Raw genomic sequence first — 27,500 nt, 5'->3', positions numbered from 1 at the left:
TTCGTTCTCAAGATTGCTTTGGCTATTTGGGGTCTTTTGTTTTTCCAAACAAATTTTGAAATTTTTTGTTCTAGTTCTGTGAAAAATGCCAGTGGTAGTTTGATAGGGATTGCATTGAATCTGTAGATTGCTTTGGGTAGTAGAGTCATTTTCACTATATTGATTCTTCCAATCCAGGAGCATGGTATATCTCTCCATCTATTTGTATCCTCTTTAATTTCTTTCATCAGTGTCTTATAATTTTCTGCATACAGGTCTTTTGTCTCCTTAGGTAGGTTTATTCCTAGATATTTTATTCTTTTTGTTGCAATGGTAAATGGGAGTGTTTTCTTGATTTCATTTTCAGATTTTTCATCATTAGTGTACAGGAATGCCAGAGATTTCTGTGCATTAATTTTGTATCCTGCTACTTTACCAAATTCATTGATTAGCTCTAGTAGTTTTTCGGTAGCATCTTTAGGATTCTCTATGTATAGTATCATGTCATCTGCAAACAGTGACAGCTTTACTTCTTCTTTTCCAATTTGGATTCCTTTTATATCCTTTTCTTCTCTGATTGCTGTGGCTAAAACTTCCAAAACTAAGTTGAATAAGAGTGGTGATAGTGGGCAGCCTTGTCTTGTTCCTGATCTTAGTGGAAATGGTTTCAGTTTTTCACCATTGAGGACATTGTTGGCTGTGGGCTTATATGGCCTTTATTATGTTGAGGAAAGTTCCCTCTATGCCTACTTTCTGCAGGGTTTTTATCATAAATGGGTGTTGAATTTTGTCAAAAGCTTTCTCTGCATCTATTGACATGATCATATGGTTTTTCTCCTTCAACTTGTTAATATGGTGTATCACATTGATTGATTTGCATATATTGAAGAATCCTTGCATTCCTGGAATAAACCCCACTTGATCATGGTGTATGATCCTTTTAATGTGCTGTTGGATTCTGTTTGCTAGTAGTTTGTTGAGGATTTTTGCATCTATGTTCATCAGTGATATTGGCCTGTAGTTTTCTTTCTTTGTGACATCCTTGCCTGGTTTTGGTATCAAGGTGATGGTGGCCTCGTAGAATGAGTTTGGGAGTGTTCCTCCCTCTGATATTGTTTGGAAGAGTTTGAGAAGGATGGGTGTTAGCTCTTCTCTAAATGTTTGATAGATTTCGCCTGTGAAGCCAACTGGTCCTGGGCATTTGTTTGATGGAAGATTTTTAATCACAGTTTCAATTTCAGTGCTTGTGATTGGTCTATTCATATTTTCTATTTCTTCCTGATTCAGTCTTGGCAGGTTGTGCATTTCTAAGAATTTGTCCATTTCTTCCAGGTTGTCCATTTTATTGGCATAGAGTTGCTTGTAGTAATCTCTCATGATCTTTTGTATTTCTGCAGTGTCAGTTGTTACTTCTCCTTTTTCATTTCTAATTCTATTGATTTGAGTCTTCTCCCTTTTTTTCTTGATGAGTCTGGCTAATGGTTTGTCAATTTTGTTTATCTTCTCAAAGAACCAGCTTTTAGTTTGGTTGATTTTTGCTATTGTTTCCTTCATTTCTTTTTCATTTATTTCTGATCTGATCTTTATGATTTCTTTCCTTCTGCTAACTTTGGGGGTTTTTTGTTCTTCTTTCTCTAATTGCTTTAGGTGCAGGGTCAGGTTGTTTACTCGAGATGTTTCCTGTTTCTTAAGGTGGGATTGTATTGCTATAAACTTCCCCCTTAGAACTGCTTTTGCTGCCTCCCATAGGTTTTGGGTCGTCGTGTCTCCATTTTCGTTTGTTTCTAGGTATTTTTTAATTTCCTCTTTGATTTCTTCAGTGATCACTTCGTTATTGAGTAGTGTATTGTTTAGCCTCCATGTGTTTGTATTTTTTACAGATCTTTTCCTGTAATTGATGTCTAGTCTCATAGCATTGTGGTCGGAAAAGATACTTGATACAATTTCAATTTTCTTAAATTTACCAAGGCTTGATTTGTGACCCAAGATATGATCTATCCTGGAGAATGTTCCATGAGCACTTGAGAAAAATGTGTATTCTGTTGTTTTTGGATGGAATGTCCTATAAATATCAACTAAGTCCATCTTGTTTATTATATCATTTAAAGCTTGTGTTTCCTTATTTATTTTCATTTTGGATGATCTGTCCATTGGTGAAAGTGGGGTGTTAAAGTCCCCTACTATGATTGTGTTACTGTCGATTTCCCCTTTTATGGCTGTTAGTATTTGCCTTATGTATTGAGGTGCTCCTATGTTGGGTGCATAAATATTTACAATTGTTATATCTTCTTGTTGGATCGATCCCTTTATCGTTATGTAGTGTCCTTCTTTGTCTCTTCTAATAGTCTTTATTTTAAAGTCTATTTTGTCTGATATAAGAATTGCTACTCCAGCTTTCTTTTGATTTCCATTTGCATGGAATATCTTTTTCCATCCCCTTACTTTCAATCGGTATGTGTCTCTAGGTCTGAAGTGGGTCTCTTGTAGACAGCATATATATGGGTCTTGTTTTTGTATCCATTCAGCCACTCTGTGTCTTTTCGTGGGAGCATTTAGTCCATTTACATTTAAGGTAATTATTGATATGTATGTTTCTATTCCCATTTCCTTAATTGCTTTGGGTTCGTTATTGTAGGTATATTCCTTCTGTTGTGTTTCTTGCCTAGAGAAGTTCCTTTAGCATTTGTTTTAAAGCTGGTTTGGTGGTGCTGAACTCTCTCAGCTTTTGCTTGTCTGTAAAGGTTTTCATTTCTCCATCAAATCTGAATGAGATCCTTGCTGGGTAGAGTAATCTTGGTTGCAGGTTTCTCTCCTTCATCACTTTAATTATGTCCTGCCACTCCCTTCTGGCTTGTAGAGTTTCTGCTGAGAGATCAGCTCTTAACCTGATGGGGATTCCCTTGTGTGTTATTTGTTGTTTTTCCCTTGCTGCTTTTAATATGATTTCTTTGTGTTTAATTTTTGACAGTTTGATTAATATGTGTCTTGGCATATTTCTCCTTGGATTTATTCTGTATGGGACTCTCTGTGCCTCCTGGACTTGATTAACTATTTCCTTTCCCATATTAGGGAAGTTTTCAACTATAATCTCTTCAAATATTTTCTCAGTCCCTTTCTTTTTCTCTTCTTCTTCTGGAACCCCTATAATTCGAATGTTGGTGCGTTTAATGTTGTCCCAGAGGTCTCTGAGACTGTCCTCTATTCTTTTCATTCTTTTTTCTTTATTTTGCTCTGCAGCAGTTATTTCCACTATTTTATCTTCCACCTCACTTATCCGTTCTTCTGCCTCAGTTATTCTGCTATTGATCCCATCTAGAGTATTTTTCATTTCATTTATTGTGTTTTTAATCGATGCTTGATTCATCTTTAGTTCTTCTAGGTCCTTGTTAACTGTTTCTTGCATTTTGTCTATCCTATTTCCAATATTTTGGATCATCTTTACTATCATTATTCTGAATTCTTTTTCAGGTAGACTGCCTATTACCTCTTCATTTTTTAGGTCTGGTATGTTTTTGTCTTGCTCCTTCACCTGCTGTGTGTTTTTCTGCTTTCTCATTTTGCTTATGTTACTGTGTTTGGGGTCTCCTTTTTGCAGGCTGCAGATTCGTAGTTCCCGTTGTTTTTGGTATCTGTCCCCCGTGGCTAAGGTTGTTTCAGTAGGTTGTGTAGGCTTCCTGGTGGGGGGGACTAATGCCTGTGTTCTGGTGGTTGAGGCTCGATCTTGTCTTTCTGGTGGACAGGTCCACGTCTGGTGGTGTGTTTTGGGGTGCCTGTGGCCTTATTATGTCTTTAGGTAGCTTCTCTGCTAATGGGTGGGGTTGTGTTCCTGCCTTGCTAGTTGCTTGGCATAGGGTGATCAGCACTGTAGCTTGCTGGTCGTTGACTGAAGCTGGGTGCTGGTGTTGAGATGGAGATCCCTGGAAGATTTTCGCTGCTTGATATTATGTGGAGCTGGGAGGTCTCTTGTGGACCCGTGTCCTGAAGTTGGCTCTCCCACTTCAGCGGCACAGCACTGACTCCTGGCTGCAGCGCCAAGAGCCTTTCATCCACCCGGCTCAGAATAACAGGGAGAAAAAGTAGAAAGAAAGAATTAGTAGAAGAAAGAAAGAGAGAGGGAAAGAAAGGAAGAAGGGAAGAAAGGAAGGAAGGAAGGAAGGAAGAAAGAAAGGAGGGAGGGAGGGAGGAAGGATGGAAAGAAAGAAGGAAAGAAAGGAGGGAGGGAGGGAGGAATGAAAGCAAAAGGAAGAGTGAATGGAAGAAGGGAGGGAGGGAGGGAGGAAGGAAAGAAAGAGAGAAAGACAGGAGGGAGGGAGGAAGGAAAGAAAAAGAAAGTGGAAAGAAGAAGGGTGGGAGGGAGGGAGGGAGGAAAGAAAAAGAAAGAAGTAAAGGAGGAGCGGAGGGAGGGAGGGAGGAAGGGAAGGTAGGAAAAAAAGAAAGAGCAGGTAAAGTAAAATAGAATAAAGTATGAAATATAGTAGCGTTATTAAAATTAAAAAGTAATTATTGAAAAAGAAAAAAAAAAAAAACACGGACCGATAGACCCCTGGGACATATGGTGGAAGCAAAGCTATACAGAGAGAATCTTACACAGAAGTTTACACATACACATTCACAAAAAGAGAGCAGGGGGAAAAATCAAAAATCTTGCTCTCCAAGTCCACCTCCTCGATTTGGGATAATTCGTTGTAAAAAGAGGAAAAGGGCGAAAAGTCTGAAATCTTGCTAAGTCCACCTCCTTAATTTGGGATAATTCGTTGTAAAAAGGGGGGAAAGTCTTAAATCTTGTCCTCAAAGTCCACTTCCTCAATTTGGGATGATTCGCTGTCCATTCATGCACTCCACAGACGCAGGGTACATCAAATGGACCGTGGAGCTTTAATCCACTGCCTCCGAGGCTGCACAGAGAGATTTCCCTGTCTCTGCTCTCACAACTCCCGGGTCTCAGCCTTGGACCTGGCCCCGCCTCAGCGCGTAGGTCGCCGGAGGGCGTCCGTTCTTTGCTCAGACAGGACGGGTTTAAAGGAGCCGCTGATTCGGGGGCTCTGGCTCACTCAGGCAGAGGGGAGGGAGGGGAATGCCCTCTCCTCGCGCACCAGGCAACAAAAGGGAAAAAAGTCTCTTGCCTCTCCGGTAGCTCCAGACCCTTTCCCCGGACTCCCTCCGGGCTAGCACTAACCCCTTCAGGCTCTCTTCCTGCCGCCAGCCCCAGTCCTCTCCCTGCGCTCCGACTGAAAGCCGATACCCGAGCCTCAGCTCCCAGCCCCGCCCGCCCCGGCGGCCGAGCAGACAAGCCTCTCGGGCTGGTGTGTGCCTGAGGGCACCGATCCTCTGTGCCAAAATCTCTCCACTTTGCCCTCCGCACCCCTGTTGCTGTGCTCTCCTCCGCTACTCCGAAGCTTTCCCCCTCCGCCACCTGCAGTCTCCGCCCTCGAAGGGGCTTGTAGTGTGTAGAAACCTTCCCTCCTTCACGGCTCCCTCCCACTGGTGCAGGTCCCGTCCCTATCCTATTGTCTCTGTTTATTCTTTTTTTCTTTTGACCTACCCAGGTATGTGGGGAGTTTCTTGCCTTTTGGGGGGTCTGAGGTCTTCTGTCAGCGTTCAGTAGGTGTTCTGTTGGAGTTGTTCCACGTGTAGATGAATTTCTGATGTATCTGTGGGGAGGAAGGTGATCTCCGCGTCTTACTCTTCCGCCATCTTCCTCCGGCTCCCAGAATTTTCTTCCTAAAGGATGTCTGGCTAGGGCAGGAGGCAAACTTCAGCTTCTGCAGTGGAATACCAGGCAGGAAGGAAGGAGGGACTGGTATGAGCCCAGGGCCCAGCTCTCAGTGGGTTCTTCTAGCAAGGATTCTGGCACCTGCCCGGGGTCGCAGGACGGTGGCGGCGGCGGCGGCGAGGGTTCCCAACAATCAGAGCTCTGGCGACCCCGCGACCACTGAAGGGGGACCGGAGGGTCTGTCGCCCAACTCGGGGCCCCGGCGGTGTGAGTGGCTCTGCCTCTATCCCTTGCCCATCCTCGCCGGTTCGCGCTCGCCAAAGAACACGCACTTACACTCCGGGTCGGCCGGCTGCTGCCTTAGCTACTTATAAAACAATACAAATCCATGGTGCCAAGATATTTAGAAAATGGCAAATAATCCATTGCTCTGATCATAACACTTAGGTTTGGATTACTTCTCATCATCCCCATGTGGACAGGGATAATATCCCTTTTGCTCACTGCTGGGTTTCCATTGCCTTCTCCAGTTCCTAGATGCAGTTGGCATTCTACAAATTTCTGTTGAATGAATGAATCAAATCTGTTCCTCATCTGGAATGTGTAATCAGTTTACAAACCAGTCAATTTTGCCTCCTCTGCCTCTCCAATACTCCTTTCTCAAACCCGTATCCTCCCAAGTAGAGGTACTTACTAACTTAGTACTTTAATTAATTCATTACTCAATAAATGTTTATGAAATATCTCATAAGCCAGGCACTGTTATAAATTCTGCGTGATATATGGTGAACATGAGAAGTCCCTGCTTTCACGTAGCTTCTATTCTAGAGAAGGGAAAGTAAACAAACAAAGTAAACAAGCAAATAAGATAATTTCAGATAAACATTCTGAAGAAAATTAAATATCATCATCTCTTGCTCTGCCTTCCCTCCAGTCCTTCTGCTTTACATCTGCCAGAGTGTTCCAATAAGTTATAACTTTTAATCTTGTCACTTTCCTACTTGAAACATTTCCATGGCTCCCTGTTACTTTTATGATGAACCCATAGCTATGTACCATCTATAAATTAGGCCCTGCCTATCTGTCTAATTTGATTTCCCCTAAACTCTCTACCTTCCAGAACCACTCCCTCATTCAACTTCTAAACACCAGTGCTATTTCTTCACATCTGTGCCCTTTCTGTCTTAATTACACCCCCCATCAGCTCTTGCCACACACAAACACCTTTGCCTGGCTGACTCCTATGTTCTCATTCAGTCTTCTAAAGCATCACTTCCTTCAGGTATCTTTCATGGTCCACCCACCCTCTTTGCCACACACTGACTCACACATACAGACCCTACATACTGGGATGGGTGACCCTCCTGCCTTCAAGATGCCCCATGTGTATTTCTATTACTGCACTTATACCCTGTATTATAATTATATTATTTTGCTTCAGGTTTCTGTTTATCTCACCAATCAACTTCTTTTATCAGATACCATTTTTTTATTCATCTTTTTAATTCACGCTTTAGTCCAAGCACAATGACCAGTATAAATAGACATCTGACAAATGACTATTACATTAAAAAATAAATTTTAATGAAAGAAATAATAAATGAATGAAAAAAAAACAAGCATTCCCTTTGAAAAGCCAAAGATTCCTTGCTCTGTGCTCATCTCTGTCTCTTTATATTTTTACAGCTCCTGTCAGTGGACAATTTGGTGAGTTCTCCTTTCTTATGTACTTCAGTGTCCCTGGATAAGAGTGTCTCCCTAATAAATATGAAATATTTGTGATGATTGCCTGAGGATCTCTAATATCTCCTGTTTCTCTTGCTGAGGTCGGCAAAGATGTGAAAGTGTCACCTGGTCTATTGGCATTGCCCAAGAGCCAGGATAGCCACGTGGTCATCCTCTGACCCTCCCTGGAAGAAGCAGCAAATGTGCAAGCAACTCCTGGCTTTCACTAGGTCCTGCACTTACTCCTATTGCAAATGGACCCCAGATAACAAAGCAGGACATCTTAACTCCATATCAAATGTGCAGTACTTGGGATAAGACGTTCTCCAATCAGCAAGCCTGCAAAACTTCTCTGAAAACATCACGCTGTGGAGATACCAGTGGGAATGTTGCATTCTCTAAAGTTTTAGGAGTAAAATCCTCCAGGAAATGTGTGTGGGAGCATAAGAACATCCAAAAAATGGGCCCTTAAAAGGAAGAAATGCACAAAAAGAGGAGATTGAGGGAGAAGACAAATTGTCTGTATCCCACATTTTTTTTTCAAGTTCTGACACTTAATTGCCAATCTTTTGGGTCAAAGAGTATTTTGGATATTTGAGGACTCATAAATAGCGAGAACTCACTACCACCTCTCTCCTGTCCAAAATCAGGTGCCCAGTGTTTCATCCTTAATTAGATCACCTCTGGATTCTAGCTAACAACTTGTCCATTCCTTGCTCTACCACAATTAGCTATGATGGGATTTTTCTGGTCATTTCCTGGGCATAATCTATGAGATGAAGGTGTTAGACAAGTTAATCTCTCAAGCTTTTTCCAGTGCCAAAATCTTAATATGATTTATCCTTTTTTGGAAAGTGCAAAATTGTGATTTTAACAACTGCCTGGGAAGTTCTTATGAGTTTATGAACATGATGAAGTGGCAAGGGCAGGGGATGACATTTCCCAGGATCCAATTCCATAACAGACTAACCTACAATTTTTTTCCCATTGACATTTGGCAGTGAACCTTGCCTGGTATCACCCTCTTGAAATCATTTTTAAAATTAGTTTTTTCGTCTCAAGGTTCTTTTATTTATTTATTTATTTATTTATTTATTTATTTATTTATGGCTGTGTTGGGTCTTCGTTTCTGTGCGAGGGCTTTCTCTAGTTGTGGCAAGTGGGGGCCACTCCTCATTGCGGTGCACGGGCCTCTCACTATCGCGGCCTCTCTTGCTGCGGAGCACAGGCTCCAGACGCGCAGGCTCAGTAATTGTGGCTCACGGGGCCAGACACTCCGTGGCATGTGGGATCTTCCCAGACCAGGGCTCGAACCCGTGTCCCCCGCATTGGCAGGCAGATTCTTAACCATTGCGCCACCAGGGAAGCCCTTGAAATCATTTTGCTCATTGTCATCCCCTCAGAAATCACCTTCTGCTGGGTGAGTGCTTTGGCTGAAACACAGACTTGAGCAATCAGTGACCTTCCCAGGGGGTTTTCTTAGGGATTCTCCAAATCCAGGACCTCCAGTCTGGGCCTCACAAACCACTGTGATGGGGACTGCAAGCCACTCCACCTCAGATTCTTTCTCTTTCATCCACAACAACTGAACCAAAATCTGTAATTTTCCTCCATCCTCCATGGACCACTGTCTTCCAAGGAGAGAATGTGACACTGACTTGCCAAGCATTTCAATTTGATGCATCAGAGAAAATAAAATGGTACCGTTGGTATCTTCTGGGAGAAAAGCAAAGTGAAACCTCAGGAAACATCCATGAGGTCCATGAATCTGGAGATTACAGATGGCAGGCCCAGGACTCACTCCTGAGTAATCGTGTGGGCTTGCTCTTTTCTCCACGTGGGAAAGAAATGAAAGAAAAAAGTTTAGAAGTAATAAAGTTACCCAGAACTAAGCTATATTTACTAATTCAAAAGCTATAGAAATAGGGCCCAGGAATTTATATATTTTACAAGCTGCTCAGGTAAAAGGAAATTTGAGAAGCAATTTATCTGAATGGTTTCTGAAACTATGTATAGTTTGAGGCTTATAAAATTTATTTGGAATAATAATCTACATGAGGGCTTCCCTGGTGGCGCAGTGGTTGGGAGTCCGCCTGCCGATGCAGGGGACACGGGTTCGTGCCCCGGTCTGGGAGGATCCCACATGCCGCGGAGCGGCTGGGCCCGTGAGCCATGGCCACTGAGCCTGTGCGTCCGGAGCCTGTGCTCCGCAGCAGGAGGGGCCACGACAGTGAGAGGCCTGCGTACTGCAAAAAAAATAAAATAAAATAAATAATCTACATGAGGATTTGTTAATATTTGACAGATAGATAGATAGATAGATAGACAGAAATTTCCATTTCTGTCCTAAAGCCACCTGTTTTGAGTTGAAGCAGTATCTTTCTAGTTATAATGCTCTTTAATTTAGTGAACAAGGAAGCAGTATAGTAGCAAAGAGCTAAGAGCTTCTTTGACCTGACAATTCCCCTCTTAAGAATTTACCTACTGAAATAATCATAGATATATACAACCAAAATTGAAGAACATTAAATGGTCAAGAAAAGAAAACTCATTAAATAAATTACCTTACTGCCATTGTAGGAAAACTTTGTGGTCTTTCAAAACCAGATTAGGGAATGATATTGATGACATAGGAAAGTGTTCATAGCAAAGTAAGTGAAAAGCAAGTTATCAAGTAGATAAATATTTTAATTTCATAAAAAGAAAAGAAATACACAGACTCATATACATGTACATAGAAAAAATAACTTGAAAAAATCTGGGTGGTGAGATGCTAAGATTAATTTACATTTCCGTTTACAAAATTTTCTCAAACATATGTGTTCCTTTTAAAACCAGAAAAAAAGAGGGATTTCCCTGGTGGTCCAGTGGTTTGGACTCTGCACTTCCATTTCAGGGGCACATGTTTGATCCCTGGCTGGGGAACTAAGATCCCGTAAGCCGTGCATCATGGCCAAAAAATAAAATATAAAATAGATAGATAGATGATGGATAGATAGATAAGACCAGAAAAAAAGAAATGATAGTTATTTTAAGAATCTTTTTTCCTAGTCCCTTTCTTATAAAATCTATTGGAATAATAATGAAAAGAAGGGAGAAACAATCAGATGAAACAAACAACTGCCCTTGTGTTTCCTACAGCCAACCTGATCCTGCAGGCTCCACCTGATGTGTTTGAAAAAGAATCTGTGATTCTGAGATGCCAAGCAAAGGCAAACACAGTACTGAATACTATAAAGCTGTACAAGAATGGAAAAGTTCTGGAAGTCCTTGAAAAATCCTCTGACTTCCATATTCATCAGGCAAGTCTGAAGGACAATGGCAAATATCACTGTACTGGAGTTAAGGAAGATGATCAGTTGGTTTCTTCAAACTCGGTCAAAATCGAAGTCCAAGGTAAAGCCTTCATTATTTTGTGAAATAGGTTAGTCAAAAGGAGGACCTCTGAGATTGTAGAGGATAAAGAGGGTGGACCGTAATACCATTGAACCTCAGGGCACAGTCCTACAAGGAACAGAGAAAGTACTACTGTGCTTTGGGCTGAAGGATATTAGTAATCAAAGGTGGCATCTCTTCTGCCTGCTTTTGTATGCTCTGCTTGCTGGTGCTGAGGATGAACTGTGTTTTTCTCCAGAGCAGTTCCAAGCGTCACTGCTCTGGGGACTGTTGTGATTCTTCTCTCTAGAGCTGTTTCCAAGTCCTGTGCTGAGAGCCAACTCCACCCAGCCCACCGAAGGAGAAGCAGTGACTCTGACCTGTGAGACCCAGCTCTCTCCACAGAGGCCAGATGTCCAGCTCCAGTTTCACTTCTTCAGAGACAGACAGCCCCTGAGGCCAGGCTGGAGAAGCTCCCCAGAATTCGGGATCCCCACCATATGGAGAGAAAACTCAGGGTCTTACTGGTGCCAGGCACAGAGTATGACTCCCTCTGTCCAGAAACAGAGCCAGAGATTACAGATACAGGTGAAAAGTGAGTGTTAGTGAGGTGAGACTTGCTAAGACTGGGGCTGGGAAGAGCCGGGCAGAGTGGCACAACAGTTGTTTATTTTTTTTTCTTTCAATCCCATGAGATACAACTCTTTCTTTTTCTTCTGAAGTTTCTCTTCCTTGACACCATTTTTTTTTCCTGGTAGGCCTATAGGCATAAGCCATGGGCTATGGCAGAGCCCTCCGACTGGGCTGGATGGACTCTGCTCAGCCAGATGGACAGATTCCTAGAATGCTAGATACCTGGAGCAGGGCACTTAAGAATAAAAACAAAACAAAGGACAAAAGCTTGGGGAGTGGATGGTTTCAACGGGCTGCCTTTAGGGATGGTGTTTTACCCACAATTACTTTTCCCTAAGTCTCTGAAACTGTGTATGTCTTCAAGCATGACTGCTAACCAATGGTCAACTGCCTCTTCTGATTAAATTTGACCTATCTCATAGGAGATGTGTTTGAGCATTAGGAAAGATGCAGATCTGGGGTGCATGCTTTCCTGAATGAGGAAGGGGTGAAAGTGGTAGCATTCTCCATAAATTCACTCCCATTCCTAAGCAAAAAAGAAGGTTCTATGTTTCTTCTAAACTGTCCAGATTTTATTAATCTTTGTTCTCCAGTCACAGGCAACAGGTTTTTCTTAGGTCCCTGGTTTGGACTGGAAAATTGAGAGGAATTGGAGAGGGTGTTACCCAACAGTTGCAAAATAGTAATTTCTAGCATAGGATCTCCCCTAGCATAATTGATGGAACCCCAATCTCAAACCCTACTCCCTCTCTGTTCCCAGGTATCTTCCCTTGTTCTTCAAGCCCCCAGGATGACTCAAAAAGGCACTGCCCTAAGCCAACATCCTAGTGTAAAACCACAACCACCTGGAGGATAGAACACTTTCATCACAGATTTTCCCAGTTTTAGGAGGACTGTTATGGGTCCACATCCTCTGACCATCTAACTGACTGGCAGAGGTGTTAAGAAGTGCTTATTCCAGGGCAAGCTTGCTGTATATGCCAATGATTGATTTCCAACTAGCCATTGCAGTTGTCACAGCTTCAGAACAAGCACCTCTGATGGCAGGTCTTCCTGTCCCCTTCACCATCCACCACTTCCCCCCAAGCAACACCACTGTTGGGCACCGGGTGTAATTTCCAGAATGATTAGTCCATGTTCTAACAGGTAGGGCATGAGGGGAGGGTGGGCAGGATTACCTTTTTTTCTTGTGCCAGATGCTCCACCAGTTCATTAGGGAGTTGAAGTTCTCCCAAACCATGGATGGACCACAGTCTCTCCACCACTTTCTCCCTCGTCCCAAGGAACAAGTCCAATTCTACCCCAGGCCAACTTCCCATCGGGTCAGCAGACTTAGCCCTTCCCATTCTGAGATTCTTCTTCTATGACTCATTCTGTGACATCCCAATACCAAGAATCCCACATGTCATTTTTATTCATTTAGAAGTTGTTCCTGACGTCCGTATATACTTTCGCCCAAAGTTGGTGTTTGAAGGGCAGGAGCTGGTGCTCATCTGCTCAGTAAATGGAGTTCCAGGGCCCATCACAGTTTCTTGGTACAGAAAATTCAAAAAGCCGAGGACAGAAAGAAAGCTTCACACTTCCTCAGAAACAGAATTCAAGATCCCTGTGGTGAAAAACAGCTGTGATGGAGAGTATTACTGTGTTGCCAGGAATAGTCGCTCCTCCTTCCGCAGTGACCCAGTGACCATCAATGTGAAAGGTGTGTCTGCCAGATATTATCTGAGGGATGGCTTTTCAAACTTCGTGAAAACCACACGGTGGTTGTGTGGGAGTGAATGTTGATAGTTGCCAATAATTTACTACTCTGAATAATCTACCAGAAGTTAGAGACTAACAGGAGTGGGATTTAGGAATAGAAGGAGTTGTGTGAGCTTTTAGAAACTCCTAGAAATGGAGGTCAGAGAAAGTACTCAGTGATTGGCATATGTCTGGACTCTTCATATTTACAAATTACTTTTTAGCTTAAATGCAGTGGCTCCTGGGATAAAGCCAGAACAAACAGAATTTTAGAACTGGAACAATCTGGAGCCATGTCTCTTCATAAGCCTCCTTGATTTAAGGATGTGCAGGGATTCCCTCCCTCCCACTACCTTGTTGTCTCTTTCAGTTCCAAATGACACCTCTTTTCACCACCCTCAGGGCTCCTAGGGCACAGGATATTGGGAAGAATGAGATAGCGTTCAGATCTTCGCTGTGAAACCAAGGGAGCCTCTCTTTCAATTCTGTATCAGTTTTATCATGAGGCTGAAATCCTGAGGACCCCAGACCCCTATAGTAGAGGAACATGCCTAAATCTCTCTGCCCACAGAACATTCTGGGAATGACTCCTGTACTCAGACAATGACCTGGGGACCCAGGCAGTGAGGAGAGGCCACTCTCCATCAGAAGTGAGTTAAGACTGACCACCAGAAGTCACAGGATCAGGTTGTTTGTTACCCCCGAGTCTAAAGACTTCAGCTTCAGAAATTCACAGGCTTTTGGTTCACATGGCATCACGGCAGGTTCATTGCCTCTGCTTGGCAGATCTGAGCTCCTTCCTGTGACCACACTCTCAGGAATTCCTTACAGTGAATCATCAACAGTAAAATACACAGTCTGACCAAAACTCTCCTAACATAGCTGTGAAAACTTTTCAGGGTCCAGATTCTGTCAGAGTTCACCATTATTTGGTTTAGATGATACACAGTCTTTGATTTTTCTGTCAATCAAAAAAAAAATAGTCCAGCGATTCCTGGGTCTAATCTTCCTCTTACTGAATCCCAACAAATCTCTACTCCCTTACCTACTTCCTGCTTCTTCCCCAATTCATCTATATTAGTCTGCTCAGGCTGCCATAACGTAATGCCACAGACTGGGTGGTTTAACAACAGAAATTTATTTTCTCACACTTCTGGAGGTTAAAAGTCCAAGATCAGGTGCCAGTAAGATTGGTATTTAATCAGGGCTCTCTTTCTGGCTTGCGGTAGGCCACCTTCTCTCTGTGTCCTCACATGACCTTTCCTCTGTGCCCTGGGAGAGAGAGAGGCTTCTCTCTTCCTCTTCTATAAGGACACCAGTCCCATCTGATTAGGGCCCCACCCTTATGACCTCATTTGACATTTATTTCCTTAAAGGCCCTATCTCCAAATACAATCATATTGGAGATTAGGGCTTCAACATATGTATTTGGAAGGGACACAGTTCAGTCCATAACACCATTCTAATATCCCCATTGGCTCCCAGGTCTTTGAACAACTGTCTCTATCTTGTGGGCCTCATCTTCTGACAAGTTCAGATACCATCACACCCCTTAATATGTCTGCAGCATCTCTCTCTCTCCCCCTCCTTGGTCCCTGGCATCTACAGAATTCAGTTTTTCTCTTTTCTTTCTTTATCCTTCAAATCCCCAGATGCTTGAGTTTCCAATCAATCTTAATAGTTCTCAAATCATTTCTCTATCCCAGAGTTGTGGAGATATCTGTTGTTCCAATCAACAATTAATTATTGGCAATAACCAATGTGCAAATCCATGTAGGATACAGACAGGTAACAACATCACAGTTACTCCAACCATGTAACTATGGTTACTACACCACCCCAAACTACACCGCCTACTTTACCAGTATCTGATGCCATCTTACCCTGAAACCTATTAAGGTAGTTGTGGTAGTGAGAGGAAAATAGCTTCTGTAGAGCCCTGTGCTGTTCCCTTCATTGGTGGCAAGCTCCAGTTCCACTTTCAAGGAGATGATATGATTCAGCATTAGACCATGAGTAAGGAGACAGACTCAGGTCCTATCTGGCCCTGAAAACAGCTGCCGAGGGACCACAGGTGGATCTCCTAACCTTTTCCTGACTCAGTTTTCTCACCTGTAAATAGAGAGGGTCAGGCTGGATGCAGGGAGAGTGTAGGAACAGAGGAGAGCGTCCTGGAAGAGTATGTGAATCTGGAACAAAAATGGGCCAAAGGCAGAGGCCTGAGGCCAATCCCAGCAAAGGGAGAAGTGTAGAGCAGGGACTGATAAGAAGACTCAGAGAGGCTTGACAGGTGAGGGAACAGATCTTCCATGGTCATATGGCAAAGGGAAGGGACAAGGTAAATCTGTCAGTCTGGTGGAAGCAAAATAAGGGACTTCTTCCCGAATAACATCATTTCCTCTGGAAAACAGGAATGAGGGTCACCTAACAAAGGGAGACAGGAGAGGAGAAGGGCCAGGTCTGATGGGAAAGAAGACCAGCATGGAAAACAGGAGAGAGCTGGGGAGAAAAGCCTGGGAGGCACTGGGCTGCCCTGAGGGCCAGTGGACTTGAGACTGGACATCTCACTAGCCACTGATTGAAAGCTCCAGGAAGTGGCAGATGCACCTGTTGACTAAGTGTTTCTTTCCCTCAGTCCCCGTGTCTCAACCTATCCTCACCCTCAGCCCTCCTGGGACCCGGACTTTTGTGGGAGATGAGGTGAGCTTTGACTGTGAAGCTCAGAGAGGTTCTCTGCCCATCTGGTATCAGTTTTTTCGTGAAGGTGTGCTGCTCATGAAGATAGAATCTAGTTTATGGAGAACAACGTCCTACAGATTCTCTCTGACTGCAGAGCATTCTGGGAACTACTACTGCACAGCTGACAATGGCCTTGGCCTCCAGAGCAGTGAGACCCTGAGACTCTCTGTCACTGGTAAGCTCTGGATTCCTGCCAGTGACCCATCCCTGACCCAGATCCTCTCGCACCAACCCCTTCAGAGGTCTGCATGGATCTTCTAGTTTCCTACCCCAGTCGACCTCATGCCTGTCTTGGCTCCCTTCTCATAGAACCAGCTATCTGTGGGCCTTAATCCTCATCCATCCCTGGCTCAGCCAGACCCCTATGATAGCTCAGCACCTTCCCCAGCTTTTACCAAATGAATTTGTTTTCTCAAATTATCTTCTCAGGCCCTGTATGTTCAGTCTCCAAGCCAATTTCTCTTAACTCCATGCACAGAATCATCTCATATTTCCCCAATAACACTTACATATTAATTTAGCTACAAGCACAGTCATATGGGCATATAGTGGGCAAGACTTTACTTTCTCCAGAGGGTTCTCAAGCAGTTCAAGCTCTTCCAGTAGGTTTAAAGAGGGCTGAAGGTGAAGGGAAGGGAGGAAATGGCTTCCTGGAAACCAGCTCATTTGTTTTCTGGGGTTTCTGTGATCCTTTGACTTAACCCAGTAAAATAAGTGTCATTTCATTGTATTATGTTTTTTAAATTTTTGTTGCAGTGTGACATACATTTATAAAGGTATACGAACCATAGGTGTACAGGTCATGGTTGCCCATGGAACCATGAAAAAGTGTCATTTTAGGAACAAAATTGCTTCTGTTTACACTTGGAATCTTTGTTTAGTAGAGAGTGAAAGTTCAGTTTTCTTTTCAGAGAAGAGAAATATAAATAGAAAAATCTTGAATCTGGTATATCAGGTCATTTTAGATCAGAAGAAAAAAACCCCTATGTCTCCAGTGGGTGAGGGTTTGTTAAGGATATCCAGGGAGTAAAAACAAAACAAAACAAAACAAACAAACAAAACAGGAAAGACATTATATTCAGATTCATGGAATAAGAACTGGGAGATCTCTCAGAATTCAACTTATTTCTCAAAAACAGATTATACTGATGTCTGAGGAGCTAGAAGCTTTCATTATTCTCTATTCCTAGGCCCATCAGCTATTTCCTTTCTATGTCCTTCTGCCCCATTGTTCTTACTGCTCCTAAGTGCTTTCCACCCTCATTCTTATGATTCTATCTTATAACTTATCTTTACTCAAAACTCCTATTAATTTCAGCATTGGCTGCCTTGGACTTCTGGGTATGACGTCCTGCTCTGTATTTCAGCATCTGTCCCAACTGCCAAAGCGGTGCTTCCAGCTAGTCTAACTAGTCAATCAGCCTAGCTCTAAGACACCTCATAGGCCACTGGCAAGTCTATACATAGAATGTTCTTAAACCAACTGCTCACCTCTAATTCAACAAATGATGGCCAAGAGAACAGGGTCACTTGGGACAACATGACATGTAATCAACTACGTTTAAGAAAATACTTTTTCTAGGAACGATATGCACAGCAGGACCTCTGAGGTTTCCTAGAAAGAGCCAGTGTACATGAAAAACACCTTGCTCGAGTTGTCTCATGTTAGTGTGGGTCAGAAAACCTGAATTCTAGCCCTGGATATGAAAATAGCTAGCTCATAATTTGGGCAAAACTTTTAAATTTTCTTTGTCTCGCTGTTTTCACCTTCTATTGAAAGTTAGATAAGACAGTAATTAGTGTCCTTTAGAGCCCCAGAATTCTGTGATTCGATTTGGAATAGGAACCCAGAGGCCATGAATTCATGAAGCTCTGGAAGAAACAAAGTGAGGGAGAGGCTGAGCGACACTCGTCAAAGCCCCAGACAAGACAACCAGGGAAATCTGTGGGTGCCCCAGAGCTGAGCTGGCTTACCTGGCAAAGAAAGGGAGAGCATCAGTTTGACAGAGTCTCATCATCTCTCACAGCAGGGAGTTAGGGGAGGCACTTTTAGGGCTTTGGGAGCAGGAATTGGTCAGAGTGTGATTGTAACTGCAAGTGTGGTCTGGTCAGAATTTGTAAATTAGGCAAGTTTCTGTTATAGTCTGTGGTCTTAGGAACCCATGAGTCCATTTGGAGTTCTTATTACTATGGCCCTATCTTGGAACATATGGATCTGAAGGACCTCTTGCTCCTCAATAGCTCTTGTTTCAGATCATAGAAATAAAACATGGCCAAAGGAAGACATTACCCCAATATAAATTGTTGAGTAAAGAGATTATTTTTAAAATGTAAATGACCTGAGACCCAGACTCCAAAGCCTGAAGCCAATCTACCTAGGAAAGCCCCAATCCCTAAAACATCCTCTTTCTCATTATGATGTTGTATTTTCTTCTCAAATTTAGCGATATCTGAAACCCCTTTATTTCCCGTTTCGTGTCTGTCTTCCTCAATACCAGAGTATAAGCTTCATGAGAATGGAACCTTATCAGTTTTGGTCTGCACCTCATCCCTGTGCCTACTTGGAGTCTGGCATAGAGTAGGTCTTCACTCAGCATTTGTAATTCCATGCACAAAAAGTCTTTGAGATGAGATGAGGAAAAAAAGAGCAGGGAGAAAACATTGATCTTTGCAACTGTTTATATCAACTGAACAGAAGTAAATGAGCCCTAATTTAGCAAACAAGTTGAGAAGTTTCACTGTGAGCTATGCAGACTTTCTGGCAGAATAATCTGGGTTGTTTTTTATTCCCCAAGGGAATATACCCCAAGGAGAAGACACAGAAATTTCGTGGGAATATGAGCTAATAAGATATACCCGTTTTGAATCTATCAACAGCCCTGGGTCACTAAAACACTACCCGCCCCCCATAAACACACACAGCTTTCTCAAGCAAATACAAAACTCAGAATATAATTTTATTCATTGAAGTAAAAGCCATAAAGGAAACAAGTCCAATATAAGAATCTTATATGTATAGCTGATTCACTTTGTTATAAAGCAGAAACTAACACACCATTGTAAAGCAATTATACTCCAATAAAGATGTTTAAAAAAAAGAGATGATAACAGAAAAGAAAAAATATATATATATATATACATATATATAACAGAGCTCAGGAGAAAAACCAAACCTATGTTAGAAATAAAATCCAAATTTGAAGCAGTAAGAAGAGAATGCATACTTCCAAAATCTGTTAATGGAATGGAGAATTGGTTTGAGAAAATAATACAGAACGCAAAGTAGAAAGACACAGAAAAAGGCAAAAAGAAAAAGAAAGTAAAATATGGAGATCAGAAAACGAAGCCCACAAGTGTGGATAATTAAGTGTCTAAAGAGAGAAACAAAACTCAAAGACATAATAAAAAGTTTCCTGAAGTGAAGAAAACTTGAATATGTAGATCAAAAGATATATCCTGATGAGGTTATTGACTTTCAAGGCTAAAAATATACATGTGTGTGCACGCGTCTGTGTGTGTGTGTGATCATGGCAAAAAAAAAAAAAAAAAAAAAAAAAGCTGTCATCTCAGAAAGAAAAAATATGCAGTTGGTCTTAGTCTTTATACAGAAGTCAATGCTAAAAGAGAGAGGAATGGTATTCAGACTTGGACTTTCAAAGGAGAAATGAGAACTGAGAATTTTATATCAAATCAAAAAAACATTTTCAAACATGCAAGAATTCAGGGAACTTAATACCCATTAACGCTTCTTGAAAAATTACTTGATGACAAACTCTAGCCAGCCAAGGTATGAATCAATATAAAAGACTCCAAATGAGGAAACTATGATATGAAAAGTGAATACTGAATCTATTCAGATCAGTAGTTCTCAGCCTTGGCTGCATATTAGAATCACCTAGGAATTTTGAAAAAAGACTTTTTACTAAGCTCTCTCCAGACCAATTAAATTCAGAATCTCTCAGATGGGGTCTCAGAATCCATATTTTTTAACACATCCTCAGTTGAAAATATTGTACAGATATGGTTGAAAACCACTGATTCAGACATAAAAACAAAGGCTAAGCAATATGAGAGTTATGGTTACAGAATAGAAAGCAACTATTATAAATGCTGAAAAAGTAAAAAATATATGTAACAGAGTAAAATCAGTCAGAGGGAGAAGAGGAAATTAAAAAAACAATTTTCTCATGATTATTATTATTTCATAATGGAGAACAAAAATTGACTTAATAATTTAGAAAAATTAATGACAGATTTCAAAGTTTTCATTTCGTAAATAATTTCTGGATACTTTATAGAGAACAACTCATCATTAATGAATTATAGTTCACTAGCAGTCCATAAAAAATCAAATAATAAACTGTAAGGTCCCATAGGATAGAATAAGTCAATTCTTCAGATGGAACAACTGTAGAGTTTAAAACTAGGAAAAGAGAAATGGTAAGAAAAATAAGCTTGTGCATTTATATGACTATAATTGATCAGAAGGTGGGGAAAGGAAACTCTTACATACCATAAGTGCAAGTGTAAGTTGGTTGAAACTTTTTGAAGAAAAATTTAGCATTTTATATCATTATTTGAATGCCCATATCCCAGTCCCAGAAATCCCACTTTGAAGAATTTATCCTAAGAAATGCATTGACAAAATACAATGATATATATACAGAATTGTGTAATGCAGCCTTATTCAAAATTAGAAAACAATAACAACCTAAAGTTCCATAATGGGGAATTGCTTAATTGTATTAGAGTAAATTCATACCATGGAATGCTTTGCTGTTGTTAAAAATAATCAAGCAATATTTACCCTAAATTATCAAATTTTAAATTTAGAGGAGTTGCAGTTTATGCATGTAAATTATACCTCAATAAAGCTGATTTTTTTTTAAGTGACTGAGATAGATCTTTAGGTAATAACACAGAATGATGCTCATGATATTTTGCTAAGGGGAAAAATCAGGTTGTAGACCAGTATGTATACTGTGATCCCATGCATGTATGTGAGTTTTTTATACATTTGTTTATGTGTTGATAAGAATAAGAGTTCTTACACATAGAAAAGATCTAGAAAGTGTCACCAAAGAATCAACAGAGGTAACCACTGAAAAATAAAAATAGAGGAAATGGGAAAAGAGCCTTGTATCAACTAACTCATTTTTGCTCTCAGTTCCAGTATCTCGCCCTGTCCTTACCCTCAGAGCTCCCGGGGCCCAGTCTGTGGTGGGGGATGTGATGGAGCTTCACTGTGAGGCCTGGAGAGGCTCTCCCCCAATCCTGTACCAGTTTTATCATGAGGATGTCAGCCTGGGGAACAGCTCAAGCCCCTCTGGAAGGGGAGCTTCCTTCAACCTCCTTCTGACAGCAGAGCATTCTGGGAACTACTTCTGTGAGGCCAACAATGGCCAGGGGTTCCAGCGCAGTAACACAGTGTCACTCAGTGTCAGAGGTAAGTGGACCCAACTACAGCACAGCCAGGGACAGACCATCTCCTCCACCTTCCCCTGTAGCTGAGATTGGAGGTACCCCAGGGCCATTTGCTGTGTGACATCATTGCTACACAACCTCCAACTGAGAGTTCTGTATTCTACATTTTCAGGAACTTGCACCTTTCCTTTGATTGCTTTTCCTCTCCTGATAGCAGAAGTGCAAGACATTGTGACCAAAAGTTCCCTAACATAGGAATAAAGGCTTTTAAAACACAAATTGCATCCTGGCCAACAATGATCAGCAAGAAAGGAAATTATAAAGTTCAATATGTCTCACCTCAGAAGAGATTTAATTGGGCTTTTCTTTGTCAGTCAATCAATAAAAAGGCCAACTCATCCTTTCACTGACTCATGAATTTCTCTCTAGCTTCTCCTGCCCCTGTCCCATAGCATCTCAGACCTCCAGCCAGAACTCCTGCTAAAAGAACTTTCAACATTATTCTCCTGACATCTTACCTCTCATTCAGGTATAGCACTCTCTCTCCTACCTGGCCTGTCATGGGCTGACCTCCTAGTCATGCCCACTTTCAGTGCAGGCTTGGCTCCTCACTCATAGTCTTCCTCTCTACCCTACACTCTGCCATCATTCCATAACTCGTCCACATGGATGACCCACTCAACACCATGGCTTGTCATTCTTTCTGCCACCCACTGCCCCGTACATACACTACTCCAATCACCTGACCACAACCTCCTATCCCTCTACTTGTTTCTTCAAATCCTCCAATCACTAGAGGCAGGACAGGAATAAAGACACAGATGTAGAGAATGGACTTGAGGACACGGGGATTGGGAAGGGTAAGCTGGGATGAAGTGAGAGAGTGACATGGACATATATACACTACCAAATGTAAAATAGATGGCTAGTGGGAAGCAGCCACATAGCACAGGGAGATCAGCTCGGTACTTTGTGACCACCTAGAGGGGTGGGATAGGGAGGGTGGGAGGGAGACGCAAGAGGGAAGGGATATGGAGATATATGTATATGCACAGCTGATTCACTTTGTTATAAAGCAGAAACTAACACATCATTGTAAAGCAATTATACTCCAATAAAGATGTTTTTAAAAAATAAAAGAATACAGGAATTAAAAAAAATAAAATCCTCCAATCATTATTGTTCTCAGACCTTAACAGAACCCCCAGTTCATTAACACCTTTACTTCCTCCCAGACAATCACACCCTCGACTCCCACCACCATTTGTGTGTTTGTCTCTGTATCCATCCAGTAACTCATCCTTCCTCTTCCTAAGGTATAGAAGACTGCTTCCTATGAAAGGTGAAAATCTCCATCTCACCTCTAGAGTCCATCCTTTCTTGCATTCTCAGACACTTTGAACAACTTTCTCTCCTGCTTTATAGGATCCTTCCCATTGGCATTTAACGTGCTATGTCTCTCCCATGTCTAAGAAAAAACCCTAACTTGGTCCCACTTATGTCTCCAGCCACTGCTGTATTATGGCTAAACTTCCAAAAAAAGAGTCAGTTACACAGATTGTCTCCATTTCCTCCTTACCCACTAGGATTTAACACTTGGTTTCTTCTGACCTTTATACAAAAAAATGATTCTCACAAAGGTCACCAATGACCTCCATGGCTTTAAATCCAACGGCCATTTTCCAATCCTCACCTTACTTGATCTCTCAGAAATAGCACATACTGTTTGCATTTTCTTTCTTCTTGAAACCCTCCCTTCCTTGGCTTCAATGACTTCACCTTCTCCTGGATCTCCTTTCTCTGCCACTCCTTCTCAGTTCCCTTTACTAGCTCTTCCTTTTATAGACAAACTATAAAAGCATTGGTGTGTCCCAGAGCTTTGTCCTGCATGTACCCTCTTCTCTTATATATGTTCTTTCTCTGAATGATCCTGGGGGTGTCATCTATAAATGATTCTTAAACTTCTATCTCCAAAAGATACCTTGTACCTGAGCACCTGCCTATGCCATATCTCTTAAAGGCTCACGAACTTGAACATCTCTAAAACTGAACTCATGAAATTCCCCCCAGATCTGGTCCTCCTCCAAGTGTCCCTAGCTCTGTGAAAGACACATCCATTCATCCAGATATTCAAGGCAAAAACCCAGGAGTCTTCCTTGCCATTTCTCTCCCTTGGTCTCCATAGCTAGTTAATCATTGACTCCTATTGATTTTCCTTCCAAAATATTCCTTGGATCTTTTCTTTCTATCTTTACTGCCACTATCATAATCAAATCTACCACCATTTCAATTACCACCATTTCAATTACTGCAACGCCACCACTCCACCCCTAATAACCTCTCCATTCCATTTCTGTCCCATTACAATGCATTTTGCACACTGAGATCAAAATTGTCTTTAAAAAATACAGGTTTGATCATCTCATGCCCCTGTATAGAGACACTTACAGGTTTCCCATTGCTCTGTGAAGAAGGATCAAAATCCTTACCATGGCTTGTGAAGCTCTGCCTAGCTCTCTAGCCTCCTATTCCATGGCACTCTTCAAACCCTTCTCTTAGTGCTGCTGTTCACCTCGTTTCAACAGCTCAAAAGCTCCAACCTTCTTCCCAGCTCAGGTCCTTTGCGCACACTCTTTGCCTGCCTGTGCAGTCTTCATTCCCTTCCTCACCTGGTTAATTCAGATGTCACTTTGTGAGGAAGCATTACCTGACTAACCCATACTAGATCAGGCCCCATTATTATACATTTCATAACATCCTATTCTTTACTATGTATCAATTATCAATGTTTTAATTATGTATTTGTATTTCTATTTAATTGCTCTCTATAATCTCATCTAGATTGCAGGCTTCATGAGAGCAGGGACTGTGTCTTTCTCACTATTGAATCCCCAGCATATTGTGTACTTCCTGAGACTTTTAAACTGCTCAATTAATTTTTGATGAATGAATAAATATAAAAATGAGCCAATAACTTGATCAATATTTATTTTATTTTGGGTCTTATTTTTGATGTGGCCAAGGCTCAGTTACATCCCTGGCTATGTAAGCAGCAGTCTCCCCTGTTTCTCATTTTCTATTAACTGATTTCTCCTTTTCTCCAATTGTTTTTTGACTTCTTAGATACTTGGGTTTCAATTTAATCTCTGTTTTCAGATTCCCCAAACACTTTTGAGATTGTATATCGAAGTATTCCAGACTATATATAACACTACACAAATGATTTGTTTCTTCAGATCTGAAGAAATTATAGCTGAGTTCTGAGTGATGTCACAAGGTCATTAAAAACAGAAAAACATTTTCCTGTTTGAAATGTCTTTTCTATGGAGAAACATATTTAAACAGCATGAACTGATGGTTAACTATCTTTCTTCCTTCAGTTCCAGTGTCTCAACCTGTCCTCACCCTCAGGGCTTCCAGGGCCCAGGCTGTGGTGGGGGACATGGTAGAGCTTCACTGTGAGGCCCAGAGAGGCTCTCCCATGATCCTGTACCAGTTTTATCACGAGGATGTCGCCGTGGGAAGCAGCTCAGCTCCCTTGGGAGGAGGAGCATCCTTCAACCTCTCTCTGACCACGAAACATTCTGGAAACTACTCCTGTAAGGCCGACAATGGCCTGGGGGTCCAGCAGAGTGAGGTGATGCTACTCAGTGTCATAGGTGAGTTGGTCCTGCCCACAGGCACACAACCAGGGACTGACCGCCTTCTCTCCCCGGCAGCAGAAATGGAGCTCCAGCACTCCTGTTTGCTGGTGTGACCACCCAGCATATTTCCTGCACATAGAATCTCCAGTTGAAAGTCTGGGATCCTTCCTGTGGCTGCAGTTTCAGGAACCTGGACCTTCCAAGCAGCACAGTTCAAGAAGTCTTCTTGAATGTGATCAAAACTGCACACTAAAAATGCAAAGAAGGTTTTTAGAACATAGACTATATTTTGATCTGCAATTATGATACAAAAGGGAAAATAACGAATTCTAAGTATAGGTTTCGTTGCCCCAAAAAAGGTTGGGCCATTCTTTGTCCTGGTTTTTCTCTCTTTGACTTCCAACAAACTTCTACTCTTGAGTTTCTTTCACTACCAGGGATATAAACATGCCTCATATTTCCATATTAAAAATTCTATATTAATGTTAGCTAGGTACATAGCCTTTAAGGATATACAATCACAACCAATCCAAGTTAGTTTACAAAGTGATTCTTAAAGCAGTGGGGATACAGAGGTGAAAGCAGGATGACATAGAATGAAAATGGTCACCCATTAATCAAATTCTTTCATTCTCTAAGCTGTCTGACATCTTGCCATTAGGTATAAAAACCAAAGGAAAACTGCTTCTTGACATCTCTGAATCTGCTTTGTGATGATCCCCTACAGGCCAAACCTATGGTAGAGCAAAAGTATGCTAAGACCTGTTGAGATGAATGTTCTAGTCTTGGTTCTGAAGATACTAGCTCTATGAACTTGGCCAAGCATATTTCCTTATATTGACGTCAATTTCCTCATTCACAAAGTGAGAAAATTGAACTAGATGAATATCAGTGTCATCCTCAACCCTAGAATTCTATTATTTTGGTGCACAGGGAATATGATGTATGTCAGACTCAAAGGTTCCTGGAAGGAGACATGCTAAAGGAGAAGCTGGGAGTCCCTGCTCCTGGGATACAACCCAGAGAAACACGAGACCATGAAATAACATGCAAATGCTTTCTGAAGTACATAAAGCAAAATACAGGCTGATACTCTTAGTCTCCCTTGGCTGGGTCCCTGAGTATCATAAGAAATACAGACAAAATCACATGAGCAGGTTGATTTAGGCATACAAGCCCAGGAGCCAGCATCCCATCAAGGTGGCTGGGGCAGCCATCTCTTTGGCATCTAGAAAGCAACCTGATTGCAGATTTGATTTTTTTTCCATTCAACTAGTCCATTCTTCTTCCCCCAGTGGCAGGCAGCCCCTGCCTCAGCCAGTTTTCCTCTAAGGTTCACAGGGACTCTTACTGCATGGTTTACACACTCACCTCTTAGATCCACCACACAGGCATGTACTTCTGACAAGTGCCACTCCCTCCCTCTTCACAACACAGTGGACCAGCACATCATACCCCTCACACTCTGTATTTGTGATTTTATACACATCCCCATTCCTTTGTTTCTATGATCCCTGGTGCAAATGCCTATTATTTATGCTGGTGCTATCACACCTAAAGGACTTCTTGCTAGATGATTGTGTCTGAGTCCTAGAACTAGGACACATCATGGAGAACTACAAGAAAAAGGAATACTTATTATCATTGTCACTACCATCATCATCATCACCATCATAAATACTTACTGAGCCCTTGTATGTGCCAGGCCCTGTGCTTAGTACTTGACATGCAATATCTCATTTAATCTTTAAGATAAACCACTGAGGTTAAAAATGAGATCATTTTTTTATTAGTTTCTGCTTTATAAGGAAGTGAATCAGTCATACATATACATCTGTTCCCACATCCCTTCCCTCTTGCGTCTCCCTCCCTCCCACCCTCCCTATCCCACCCCTCCAGGCGGTCACAAAGCACCGGGCTGATCTCCCTGTGCTATGCGGCTGCTTCCCACTAGCTATCTACCTTATGTTTGGTAGTGTATATATGTCCATGCTTCTCTCTAGCTTTGTCACAGCTTACCCTTCCCCCTCCCCATATCCTCAAGTCCATTCTCAAGTAGGTCTGTGTCTTTATTCCCGTTTTACCCCTAGGTTCTTCATGACATTTTTTTTTCTTAAATTCCATATATATATGTGTTAGCATATGGTATTTGTCTTTCTCTTTCTGACTTACTTCACTCTGTATGACAGATTCTAGGTCCATCCACCTCATTACAAATAGCTCAATTTCATTTCTTTTTATGGCTGAGTAATATTCCATTGTATATATGTGCCACATCTTCTTTATCCATTCATCCAATGATGGACACTTAGGTTGTTTCCATCTCTGGGTTATTGTAAATAGAGCTACAGTGAACATTTTGGTACATGACTCTTTTTGAATTATGGTTTTCTCAGGGTATATGCCCAGTAGTGGGATTGCTGGGTCATATGGTAGTTCTATGTTTCGTTTTTTAAGGAACCTCCATACTGTTCTCCATACTGGCTGTACCAATTCACATTCCCACCAGCAGTGCAAGAGTGTTCCCT

The 27,500-nt window shown here is 41.8% G+C and overlaps 1 protein-coding gene across 1 annotated transcript in view; it reads left to right on the top strand.

The window, feature by feature from the left end:
• Nucleotides 1-27,500, top strand: part of LOC307065159 (Fc receptor-like protein 5) — a gene marked incomplete at both ends in the record, with an annotated part of 93,987 nt that overhangs the window by 52,199 nt on the left and 14,288 nt on the right. The window contains 7 exons of the mRNA XM_079721973.1: nt 5,691-5,959; nt 10,559-10,813; nt 11,103-11,380; nt 12,887-13,127; nt 15,801-16,079; nt 21,072-21,350; nt 24,709-24,987. Of these exons, the coding sequence (XP_079578099.1) occupies nt 5,691-5,959; nt 10,559-10,813; nt 11,103-11,380; nt 12,887-13,127; nt 15,801-16,079; nt 21,072-21,350; nt 24,709-24,987 (1,880 nt within the window). The remainder of the gene's footprint in view (nt 1-5,690; nt 5,960-10,558; nt 10,814-11,102; nt 11,381-12,886; nt 13,128-15,800; nt 16,080-21,071; nt 21,351-24,708; nt 24,988-27,500) is intronic.

The sequence above is a fragment of the Hyperoodon ampullatus genome (genome assembly GCF_949752795.1).
Source record: "Hyperoodon ampullatus genome assembly, chromosome: 2".
Classification (NCBI taxonomy): domain Eukaryota; kingdom Metazoa; phylum Chordata; class Mammalia; order Artiodactyla; family Ziphiidae; genus Hyperoodon; species Hyperoodon ampullatus.
This window is presented reverse-complemented; position numbering and strand designations above follow the sequence as displayed.